A 12,938-nucleotide genomic window follows, 5' to 3' on the forward strand; every position below is an offset into this window, starting at 1 on the left:
TGAGCTCAAGACCCAGAACTGGCAAAAAAAAAAAAAAAAATGTGGGCCGGGAGTTTGGCCTAGTGGTAAAGTGCTTGCCTAGCATGCACGAAGACCCAGGTTCGGTTCCTTGGTACCCCACATACATAGCAAAAAGCCAAAAGTGGTGCTGAGGCTCAAGTGGTAGAGCTCTAGCCTTGAGAAAGTCCAAGGACAGTGCTCAGGCTCTGAGCTCAAGCCCAGGACTGGCAAAAAAAAAAAAAAATGTATTATTAGCTTTTAGATATTTCTGAATAATATATGTGAAGTAACTTCCTTTATTTAAAAAACTGAAGTAACCAGGAGTCAGTGGCTCACATCTGTAATCCTAGCTATTCCACAGGCTGAGATGGATGTGATTATCACAGTTCAAAGCCAGCCAGAGCTCCAGCAGAAAAGTCTGTGAGACTCTTATCTCCAATTATCATCAAAAAGCTCAAAGTGGAGCTGTGGTTCAAAATGGTAGAGTGCTAGCCTTAAGCAAAAAGGTTTAGGAATAGCACCCAGGCCCTGAGTTAAGACTCAGGATCAGCACACACACACAAACTCAAAAAGAAGATGAGTCCAATGTCAGTGGCGCAGGCTTATAATACTAACTACTTAGAAGGCTAAGATCTTATCTCCAATTAACCACCAAAAAGCTGGAAATGGCTGTGTCTCAAGGGGTAGAACACCAATCTTAAGTGAAAAAGACCCTGAATTCAAGCCCCAGTCTACAGAACTCTAGGTATTCACACACAGTGAGACCAAAGGTGTATAAACTTAGGGGAAGAACACAAGAAGTGATGTCTATGTTTTCTGACCATATAAGAGACTATTTATTGAAATGAACTCCAGGAAATGGAAGCAAAGTTTTTCTTTGTTGCTGTTTCCATTTTTTTTTCTGTCCTGTTTGTTCTTTATCCATCTTTTTTTGTGGGCGACAAACATAGAAATACAGAAACAGGAGAAAGGATGAACAAATGCAGCAGTAGTACTCACTAGACACTATATTCAAAATGAATACTAGATACTATATTCAAAATTATACTATTTATGGGCAGGATGAAAGGGAAAACAAGGAAAGAGGTGACATTACACATTACCTGACATGTTAACTGTAATGCCTTGGTATATTACCTTTATAAAAACATTTTTTAAAAATTAAAAGATGGGGGCCAGGAGTTTGGCCTAGTGGTTAAAGTGCTTGCCTAGCATGCACGAAGACCCGGGTTCGATTCCTTGGTACCACATACATAGAAAAAAGCCGGAAGTGGTGCTGAGGCTCAAATGGTAGAGCTCTAGCCTTGAGAAAGTCCAAGGACAGTGCTCAGGCCCTGAGCTCAAGCCCAGGACTGGCAAAAAAAAAAAAAAAAAATTAAAAGATGAAGGGGCAGGGAGTTTGGCCTAATGGTAGAGTGCTTGCCTCGCATGCACAAAGACCCCGGTTTGATTCCTTGGTACCATAGAAAAAAGCCAGAAATAGTGCCGAGGCTCAAGTGGTAGAGCTCTAGCTTTGAGAAAGTCCAAGGACAGTGCTCAGGCCCTGAGCTCAAGCCCAGGACTGGCAAAAAAAAGAAAAATTAAAAGATTAAGCCAGGTGCTGGAGGGTCACATGAATAATCCTAGCTACTCAGGAGGCTCATATCTGAGAACTGTGGCTCCAAGCCAGTCCGAGCAGTTAAATCCTTGCGATTTTTTTTTTATCTCTAACTAGATACCCCCAAACAGGTCAGCAATAGATTTGTGATTCAAGTGGTAGAGTGTTAGGTTTGAGAATAAAAGCTCAGGAAGACAGTGCGCAGGCCCTGAGCTCAAGCCCCCCGACTGATACACACATAAAAAATTGGTGTTACAATCCAGTAAAGAACTCAAAGTCGCCCAGGAATTTGGCCTGGAGGTAGAGCGCTTGCCTAGCATGCAGGAAGACTGGGATTTGATTCCTCGGTACCACATACACAGAAAATGCTAGAAGTGGTGCTGTGGTTCAAGTGGTAGAGTTCTACTTTTGAAAAAGTCCAAGGACAGTGGCTCAGGCCCTGAGTTCAAGGCCCAGGACTGGCACCAAAAAAAAAAAAGCACCTCAAAATAAGCAGGGCACCAGTGGCTCACACCTGTAATCCTAACTACTCAGGAGGATGAGATCTGAGGATCATAGTTCAAAAAGAACTAGGGCACAGACTCTTATCTCCAATTAACCACAAGAAAACCAGAAGTGCCACTGTGCTTCAAGTGGTAGAGTGCTAGCCTTGAGCTGAAGAGCTCAAGGACAGTGCCTAGGCCCAGAGTCCGAGCCCCATGACTGCCCCCTCCAAGAAAAAAGAAGGAGGAAGAAGAGGAGGAGGAGGAGGAGGAGGAGGAGGAGGAGGAGGAGGAGGAGGAGGAGGAGGCGGAGGCGGAGGAGAAAGAGGAGAAAGAGAAGGAGAAGCAGCAGAAAAAGAAGAACAAGAACAACTCAAAGTATAGTAGTCATGTGTGGGAATGTAAGAGTGGTTTTAAGGTATTTAAATTTAAATTATTAAATAAAAAACCCAAAAGATTTTTCAAAGGAGAATGATGGCACAATCAAATCTGTGTATTAAGACTGTAACTTTGGTCACAGTTAGCTAGGATAAAGGCATATCTGTTACAAACCTACTTGCATATATCAGTTTTACCATGCCAATCCTAAATATTACTTTTTTTATTTTTGCCAGTCCAGGGGTTTGAACTCAGCCAAGGCGCTGTCCCTGAGCTCTTCAGCTCAAGGCTACCACCCTACCCTTGAGCCAAGCCCCACTTCTCGTTTTCTAGAGGTTAAATGGACATGAGTCTCAGGTCCTTTTGTGCCCAGGCTTGAACTTTGATCCTCAGATCTCAGCCTCTTGAGTAGCAAGGATTACAGATGTGGCTACCACGCCCAGCTCCATTACCATTTTTTTATAATCTACTTCAGGGAAAAAAATTCAGGTTATCCAATTGAAATCCCCCATCAAACCTAACCTTTTCACTTTCCCCTTATTTCAACAAAGGAAGTATACCCGTTTCTACCTAAAATTAATCTCTCTACTAATAGATGGAACCTTATTTCAATGTGGGACATGCTGCAAACAACTTTCTGAATTTTGTGGGAACATATTGCAAATGCAGAATATCAGGCTCCACAATAGATCATCAGAATTTACTTTTTTTTTTTTTTTTTGCTAGTCTAGGGGCTTGAACTCAGGGCCTGCGAGCTGTCCTTGGGCTTTAAGGCTAGAGCTCTACCACGTAAGTCATAGCACCATTTCCAGCTTTTTTCTATGTATGTGGTACCGAGGAGTAGAACCCGGGTCTTTGTGCATGCTAGGCAAGTACTCTACCACTAAGCCAAATGCCCAGCCCAAAATTTACTTTTTAACAAGAGCCCCATGTAATTTTCATTACACACAGTGTAGCTTAGTAATAAGGCTCTTGCCTAGCATGCACAAAGTCTTGGTTAAATCTTCAACAATACAGGAGAAACACTTCTGTTTAAACACTTCTAGTTGTTTGTCAGTATCCCCACACTGAATTATTCCTTCTTTATACTAGCTCTTTGATCTTTAAAAAGTCCATGATCCTTTTTCTATACATCTTAAAAAAAAAAGCTTTTTTGAAATACATCATGTTTCTTATTTAAGTCCCATTCACTTCTCAACTCGTTTAAATCTGCCCCTCACTGATAGTTCACTTGGCTCTCCTTAGGATTAATTATCTCAAGAATGTTGGCAAAATACAAAATACACCTTTCTCTTTCACTCTACTTGACCTCTCTCTACTATTTAACATGGCTGCCTTCTCTCTATCCCTGAGTTACTTTCCTGAGTTGATATGCACACTAACAAAAGCACCCAAGACCATAGCACTAAGCTGTACTATTAGCAATTGTGTTCTTCACTGCCAAAAAGTAGGACGAAAATAAAAGGCAGTTCCAACAAAGGATAACCTTGATGATGGAAGAAAATTATGCTTCTATCAACTCCTTTAATTGTGGGTGTTTTTTGGTTTGTTTTTAGCATTCTACTTAAAGAAGTGAGAAATAGCCATAAAGTACATCTGCAATGTGCAGGGAAAGTATTTGAAGAACTATTTAAGAGCTAATTAGCTATTTTCTTCAATACCATTTTTACTTGAAAGAGCATCAAACAAACATAACTTTATAGACAAGATATCTGGCAAACGTCTTCTCACAAATTAGTCAAGTATGCCTTTCACTTACACTGTTGTAAAACACCTTATACTGTTGTCAATGATAACATTCAAGCTTTCAAACAAAAACAATAAATTTTGGAAAATATATCTGCCACCAAGGGTTTCATATCATCTAAATAATCTGTAGTCATATTGGCACATATGGGTGGTTTGTTTGTTGCTGGCACCAATGCTTCAACTCAGGACTTCATGCTTGCCTGGTTTGCTTGCTGAACTGGACATTCTATCACTTAAACCATTTCTCCAGCCCAGTTTTTTGCTTGTTATTTGGGAGATGGAAATAGATTCTAGTAGATTTTTCTGCGTTGACTGGCTGCAATGACAAATCTCCAGAATTCAGCTCCTTAGCAGCTAGAATTACAGTCACTGAGCTACCAGTGTCTGGTCAAATGTCAATTCCTGATACTGTACACTGCCTTATGTCAACATATAGAATATCTGTATAACTAATTCTGTGTAAACAACATTTTCCACATGACCAGTGCAAGATCTTACAAAACTAAATATAACTAAGACATCCACTCAAAGAAAAAAAGCACAAAGATTTTAATGTAATAGAGCATGAAGTTCACTGATATTTCAAAATACACATAATTTTTAAAAATAACATAGAGAAGGAAATTTCACTGTTCCTTTTTGTTTGTTTGGTGGGTCATGGGGCCCTAAGACTAAGATGCAGCTCAGTGGCTGATTACCATGAGCAAGGCTGTAGGTCTAATTCTCCACCAAAAGATTTAAAAAAAAAAAAGGAAAGGGCTCAATGTTTGGCCTTGTGGTAGACTAATTGCCTAGCATGCACAAAGCCCTGGGGTCAAATCCTGGGTCTGAAATACAGAGAGAAACCGCAAGTGGTGCTATGGCTCAGTGGTAGAGCTCAAGCCTTGAGCTAGCCCAAGGACAGTGCTCACCTCTCAGATCAAGCCCAGCACTGGGAAAAAAAAAAAAAAAAAAAGAATCATTGCTCTAGACCTCAATCACATCCATTTATTTCTTTTATTATATTTATTTATTATGCTACTACACACTGACCTATGTCAATATACAGAATTATCTGCATAACTCATAGCTGACACAACTACAGAATGTATTCCTTTGGTCCTACCTTTTCACTATCTATTCTCCCAAAAGCAGGTAATAATTTTATTTTGTCATCTCTTTCTATTGTAGCCCTCCTGCTGTCCCTAACTAATGTTTTATTTGGTATGGCTTGGTTTTTGCTTTGTTTGAGGGTATCATCAAAAGCAAAGGCTGCTCTTGAACTAACAAGGCATGTGCCACAATGCCAGTGCTAACAAATTTGAGGAAAAGGTATATACCTCAGAGATACACATGTCTATTCTCCAACACTGCCAAAAAGGAAAACAACAATGACAAAACATCATTCACAGCCAGGCACAGTGGCTCACACCTGTAATCCTACCTACTCAGGAGGCTGAGATCTAAGCATCAAGGTTCAAAGTCAGCCCAGGGACCTAAAAATTCTGTAAGACTCATATCTCCAATTAACTACCAGAAAACTGGAAGTGGTGTTGTGGCTCAAGGAGTAGGGCAGTAGCCTTGAACTGAAAAGGTCAGGGACAATGCCCAGGCCCAGAGTTCAAGTCCTACAACAGACCAAAAAAAAAAATCATTCACTCATTTACTTTAATGCCCTCCTAAAATTAGACACCTTAGGATTCTCCATAAACTCAGGGGATCTTGTTCCTACTCTTCTAGGGCAGCTCTCCAGCAACAGATCCCAATGGTTTCCTTGTCCTGATCCCAAAGGTTTTCTTCAGTTGGCTGGATTATCCTTCCCATCTCCTTACTATCTTTCTGGATCTAAGAAAAACCACTTTCTCAAAGACCAATGTGATTATCCTACTACCTATGTCTGTCCCTGCTACGGGTACCATAGCACCTTTAACTTTCCCCTGATAGCATAATTTGTGACCATAATTTTATTTTTACATTTATTTAAAATCATTGAGCAAGCAAGAATCACAACACAAAAACTGGTTAAGTTTAAGGCCAGTGTGAACTACATAAGCTCCATCTCAAATGTTAAACAAATAATACCTGCCTTCACTTGACTAGTAGGCACCATAAGAGCAGAGGCGTCTGTTTTGATCATCAGTATATCTCTTAATATCTTACAGAAACTAGGAAGGCAATTAAAAAGTTAGTATCTGTTAGGATGCCGGTGGCTCATACCTAAAATGCTGGCTATTCACGAAACTGAGGTTGTAGGATTATGGTTCAAAGCCAACCTGAGCACTATAATCTAAGATTTTAATTTCCAATGAACAACCAAAAAAGCTAGAAGTAGAGTTGTGGCTCAAGTGGTAAGGCACTAGCTTTGAACTTTTTTTTTTTTTAAAGTCAGGAGGGTGGGAGTTTGGCCTAGTGATAGATTGCTTTCCTAGCATGCACAAAGACCCAGGTTTGATTCCTCAGTACTACATACATAGAAAAAACCCAGAAATGGTACTGTAGCTCAAGTGGTACAGTTCTAACCTTAAGAAAGCCCAAGGACAGTGCTCAGGCTCTGAGTTCATGGCCCAGGATAGGCAAAAAAAAAAAAAAAAAAAAAAAAAATTCAGAGAAAGCAGGACTCTGATAGCTCATGCCTGTAATGCTAGCTATTCAGGAGGTAGAGCTCTGAGGATCATGGTAAAGGCAAGCCCAAAAGCAATAAAGTCTGTGAGATTCTCATCTCCAATTAAAACTACCTGTACTACTGAGTATGGTGGCTCACACCTGTAATTCTAGCTACTCAAGAGGCTGAGATCCGAGGATCACAAGGATTAAGGTTCAAAGCCAGGGCACAAAGTCCATAAGTCTCTTATCTCTAATTAACCACCAGAAAACTGGAAGTGGTGCTATGGCTCAAGGGGTAGGGCAGTAGCCTTGAGCTAAAGAGCTCAGGGACAGTGCCCAGGCCCAGAGTTCAAGTCTCACAACCAAAAACAAAACAAAACAAAAACACTACATTTATTCAGAAAAGCTTTAAGTGGCCCTGTGGTTCAAGTGGTAGAGCACTAGCCTTGAACACAGAGAGAGGTTCAGGAACAGAGTCCAGGCCCTGAGTTCAAGCCCCAGGACCAGTACACATATACAAAAGATTATGTCTAAGAAAGCCAAAGATGTGCTTCGGTAGCACATACACTAAAATTGCCCCTGCACAAGGATGATACACATATTTGTAAAGCATTCCACATTAAAAAGGGGGGGAGGGGAAGCAAAAGATATCCATATAAAACTCTTGTCACTACTACAAGTATTTCTAACTTTTAGCTTAATATATACAACAGCAAGTTCCACTGTGCTCAATAGCTTTGGACAGACTTCCTTGGGATATCCTCAAAAGATAGGCTCACACCTATAATCCTAGCTACTCATGAGGCTGAGATGTGAGGATCAAGATTCAAAGCTAGCCAGGGTACAAAAGGACCTGAGAGTCTTATCTCCAATTAACCACTAGAAAATGGGAATGGGGGCTGGCTCAAGGGTAGGGTGGTAGCCTTGAGCTGAAGAGCTCAGAGACAATGCTCATGCCCAGGTGTAGGGTCTTAACCTTGAGCTAAAGAGTTCAGGGACAGCGCTCAGGCCGAGTTCAAGCTCCATGACCCACAAAAAAAAAAAAAAGATATGATGAATGATGGTTTGCTCTGTCAAGGGAACTGAATTACAGAATACAAGAAGGCAGGATGAACAAACATTTTACTATTTACCCTTGTGTCCTCAAAATTAAAACAATTCTTAAAAACTTCTAAAAGAACAAATGATCAACATCTATCTTGATATGAAAGCAAAAGTACTCATTAGCTAACAATTCTCATTACTTTATATTACATTTTAGAATCCAACATCACAAATGAAAGCAAAAACTAACCCTGAAACTACTTTCTGAAGCATTACCTCAATAAATTCAGGCATTAATAGGAAACACTGCAGAACATTATAAACTACCTGCCTTTCCTGATTAAACAGATGTGCTTATTAATGCAAGCTAATGAGGCAAAACTGTATGTTCAGTATATTGTTTTGTTTTCTTAAACAAAACAAAGGTCTGTCCACCTTATGAAATCAAATTGGTAGATGACTTTCTCCAATATCCAAAATATGTACAACGTCTTTTCAGTTGCTTTACTTATTGACTAAGTTAAAAGACTTTATGTGGACTCTCAAAATTAACCATTGCTTCAAGAAACACACTACAAAAATAAACTTTAGGACCAGGAGTGTGGTCTAGTGGTAGAGTGCTTATCTATTATGCACAAGGCCCTAGGTTCAATTTCTCAGTACCACATACACAGAAAAAAGTCAGAAATGGTGCTGCGGCTCAAGTGGTAGAGCACTAGCCTTAAGAAAGCTCAAGGGCACTGCCCAGGCCAAGTTCAAGTCCCCAGACTGGCAAAAATAGATAAATAAACAATAAACTTCAAAATTAAATAATTAATGATGCTGTAAAAAAAATAGTAATACTGTCTGAAAGTGTGAGGTCTAGTGGTAGATTGCCTGCCTAGCATGCATGAAGCCCTGGACCAGCCAAAAAAAAAGGAACTGAGACATTTTCTTTACAATAGTAAGAAAATCTGTCTGAATGATAAAAGCAAAGTATGGTTTAAAACCAAAATTGCAGCAAGGTGAAGTTGCTCAGTCCTTTAATCCTAACTATTTAAGAAACAGAGATCTGGAAGAATATGGTTTAAAGCACATACACAGCAGGGAAGGGGAAGTTCAATACCCCATCTCATCCAGTAGTTGGTGACATGTACACCTGCCGTCCCAGCATCATGGGGAGACATGAAATAGGAGGATTATAATCAAGCTTTAGCCCAAGCATAAAGTGAGACTGTATCTCATAAATAATCAATGCAAAGCCAGTAGTGCTGGGGGAATGGCTTAAGTTGTCAAGTATCTGTCTAGTAAGCTAGAGGCTTGTACAGTACAAACCCCAATAAAATTTAAAAAATAAAATTAAAAAACAATGCAGGATATACCTCTATATTAAAGGCTTTGGAAACACACACACACACAAACAAAAATGCAGTGCCGGGAGTTTGGCCTAATGGTAGAGTGCATGCCTAGCATGCAGGAAGACCTGGGTTCAATTCCTCAGTATAACATAGGTGGAAAAAGCTGGAAATGGTGCTATGGCTCTGCTCAAGTGGTAGAGCTCTAGTCTTGAGAAAGCCCAAGGACAGTGATCAGGGCCTGATCAAAAAAAAAAAAAGTGATATATATAGTGTATATGTACATATATATTTTGTATATATATGTATTATATATATAAAATATATATATACAGGGTTAGCATAGTCTCAAGTGGTAAAGTCTATGCTTAGCAAGAATGAAACTGAGTTCAAACCCTAACACGACTACCACTAACCAAAAAAAAGTCATTGCTGGGGCTGGGAGTTTGGCCTAGTGGTAGAGTGCTTGCCTAGCATGCACCAAGACCCGGGTTCGATTCCTCGGTACCACATATGTAGCAAAAAGCCAGAAGTGGTGCTGAGGCTCAAGTGGTAGAGTGCTAGCCTTGAGAAAGTCCAAGGACAGTGCTCAAGCCCTGAGCCCAAGCCCAGGACTGGCAAAAAAAAAAAAAAAAGTCATTGCTCTCTTACATGTGAACACTAAACAGAAGAGATGAAAGGGTAGTTCATTTTAGTTCACTTGACTGGCAAATGTAACTCTTTCCCCCTCCATGGCCCTAGGGATCAAATCCAGGGCCTCACAAGCATTGTACATTAAGCTATATTCCTAAGCCCAAGAAGGACTTTTCCAAATGCCAAAAGGTTAACAATGAACCTTCTAAAGAAGCACATGAATATTCCAAACTCTACTCTATAAATCTTGCTAAAACAGATGTCAACTGAGGGGCTAAACTATTCATACGTATTCAAGAGTCAGCTGATAACACATAATCACTGATTTGGAAACTTAGCTTGCAGGAATTTTTATCAAAACAAACTTTAAACAATATTTAAACAATTATTTAAAACAGAAAAAGAAACTGGGAACCAGTAGCTCCTTCCTGTAGTCCTGGCTCCTCAGGAGACTTGCAGTTCAAAGCCAGCCTGGACAGAACAGTCAGTGAGGGCAAGAAAATCTGTAAGACTCTTATCTCCAATTAACCAACAAAAAGCCTTATGTGGAGCTGTGGTTCATAGGTTGAGTGTTGCTGGCCTTGAGCAAAAAAGCTCAAGGATAGCATCCAAGCCCTTGAGTTCAAGCCTCAGGACCAGCACACATACACACAAAAATAATAAATTAAATTTAAAAAAGAGAAAATATCAGGAAAAAACAACTGGAACATTAAAAATCCTGTTCCAATTTAGCTCATAACACGTTTTCTAAATTCCCACCTCAAAAATGTCAAGATAATTATACCAAATTTTAGGTCATTCGCTCAAATATTTTTGATTAGTTATATGAAGATGATATTAAAACAAATACAGAAACAGAATTTTCAATTACTTATTATTAGGCTGAGGTCAATACAGGTAAAGTGCCTACTTAGCCAGCACAAAGCCCTGAATTCAAACTTCAGTATGGTCCTCCCAAACAATTCCAGAGAATAATTACTTATTACTGGAAATCAGAACTATGAACAATAAAAACTAAGTGTGTATGTATAACACTCAGAAACAAGATTAATCTTACCAAGCACCACTTCTGGATTTCCAGTGGTTAACTGGAGACAAGAGTCTCACAGACTTTAGTGCCTGGGCTGCCTTTGAACTGGAAACCTCAAATTTCAGCCTCCTGAGTAGCTAGGATTACAGGCATGAGCCACTGGCGCACACCTTTTTTTTTTCTGCACACATTCTCTATTAAAATAACTTCTGAATAAAATTGTTTAATTTCTATTATTTTAGAAAAGTATGCTATATGTGTAACATACAATTTCTATTTCCCTCAAATGAAATGAATAAGCTTATGGTATACTTAACAAAAGTACCGTATCACATGACTTAACACTAATAAAGAAAGGAACTGTTCAAAAGGTATGTCCACTGCCATTTCTCTAATTCTCTAGTCAGTTTTATGGAGTAGGAAAAGCTTTAAAAAAAAAAAAAAAAGCAAGCCCAGCAGCTGAGTGAGCATCTGAGGCTCATACCTGTATAATCCTAGCTACTTAGGAGGCTGAGAAAGGAAGACTTGGGTTCAAAGCCCAGGCAGGAAAGTCTGACACTCTATCTCCAATTAGCCACCAAAAAGCCAGAAGTGAACTGTGGCTCCAACTGCAGAACTCTTGCCTTGAGCAAAATAGTGCTCAGGGACAGAACCCAGCCTCTGAGTTCAAGCCCCAGAACCAGCACCAAAAAAAACTTTAAAATAAAAAACACCTCTCCCAATTTGTAATATATTTTAAGAATGATTTTACTGATGTATGAGTTCATCTTATTTCTTATTCCTACTCCTTCAAAAACTATGTATTTATGTAATAATCGTATTACTTCACCCACCACTTGTTTCTCAGAAGATACTGAAAAACAAAACTGCAGAAAAAATTTTAAAAGGCTATTTTAAAATTCACTAGAGAAGTTTGTACAGAAACTAAAGTCAGCACATGGTTGAAAACAGATGTCACTACAGCAACCCCAAAGGAAGAGACGAAGGAATGTACTTACGTTTCAAAACAACGATCCACGTTGTCAGACATCAAAAGCAGCATGCATAGCTGTTCAAGGGCTATTAGTTGCATGTCCCTTTCATCTCCCTGTCCCATCTGTAGCCATTCCAGCAATGTATCCGGATCCACATCTGCCATGGTTTTTTTTAAAAGCCTCTTCGCTTAAATTTAAAAAAGGGGAAAAAAATTCTTCAAATGTCCACAACTAATCAGTTTCTTTTTTCTTTTATATGTGCAAATACCAAATTTTCATGGTGTTCTCCTAGTGTATGTTTGAATAGAACATAATGCCGTTTTCAAGACGTCCCTTATTCCACCAGGTTTAAGGCTGATACACTAAAAACAAAAATCAGTTTAGCACAGGAGTATAAGCTGATTAGGTTGCTGCTTAACCAGACACCTGAGCAGTCTTTGTCAAAGACAGTCAAACAGGCTTTGGATCCTACTACCGCTATCACTCGTGGCTGTGCCAAAAGGCAAAGAACACCTACAGAAAGTTTTGGGTTCTACTCCCCACCCCACTTCCAGAGGAACAACAACTTCCCCACTCCACCCCAAACTGGTATTTAGATAAGGGTGAGACACAGAGCCAACGTTTTCCTAAGACTTTATAAACACCTGATCCAATCCCCTTCCAAACTGAGTTTCTCCTTTGCCTCCAATTTCATGAAATTGTGTTCGAGTCTCAGATTTACGTGGGGGAGGAGGACGACAGGAAAATCACTACCAAGGCTGCCAGTAAGTGCCCAGAACTAAGTACAGCTTCGGTCTCACCTAAGCCGGTGGCAGACAGATGTAGGAACCCAAGCGGCGGGGTGCGGTGGGCACCCAACGGCGGCGACCAGAAGAAGGGCTGTCCCAACATCCCCGACCCCGGGCGAGCCTGGCTGGCGCCCAAAGGCGCTGCTGGCTCTAAACCCCGCTAAGTTAGCTACCTGTGTGGAGGAACCGGGACGAGAGGGAAGTTCTGGAGGAGCAGCAGCAAGCGAGAGCAGGGCAGGGCAGGGCGACGAATCCCCCGATAGAGCGCCCGGAACTCGGAGGGCCGGGCAGGATGTCCCCGGTCCCCGCCCGGCGGCGGACCCTGCTCAAGGGCAATGGGAGCCGG

At 40.4% G+C, this 12,938-nt stretch overlaps 1 protein-coding gene across 5 annotated transcripts in view; it reads right to left on the minus strand.

Annotated features, from left to right (window-relative positions):
• The window catches only part of Hectd1 (HECT domain E3 ubiquitin protein ligase 1), a 95,332-nt gene that overhangs the window by 81,468 nt on the left and 926 nt on the right, over positions 1-12,938 (minus strand). For 4 of the 5 annotated variants that reach the window (XM_090345347.1, XM_090345349.1, XM_090345351.1 and 1 more), the window contains one exon: positions 11,829-11,991. In XM_090345347.1, coding sequence (XP_090201473.1) covers positions 11,829-11,968 — 140 coding nt within the window. In that variant the 5' untranslated portion in view covers positions 11,969-11,991. Of the gene's footprint in view, positions 1-11,828; positions 11,992-12,765; positions 12,857-12,938 lie in introns of those variants that run through there. The other variant, XM_090345348.1, reaches the window with a different exon arrangement.

Source organism: Megascapheus bottae, chromosome 14 (assembly GCF_031878675.1).
Source record: "Megascapheus bottae isolate mThoBot1 chromosome 14, mThoBot2.hap1, whole genome shotgun sequence".
NCBI classification, from domain to species: domain Eukaryota; kingdom Metazoa; phylum Chordata; class Mammalia; order Rodentia; family Geomyidae; genus Megascapheus; species Megascapheus bottae.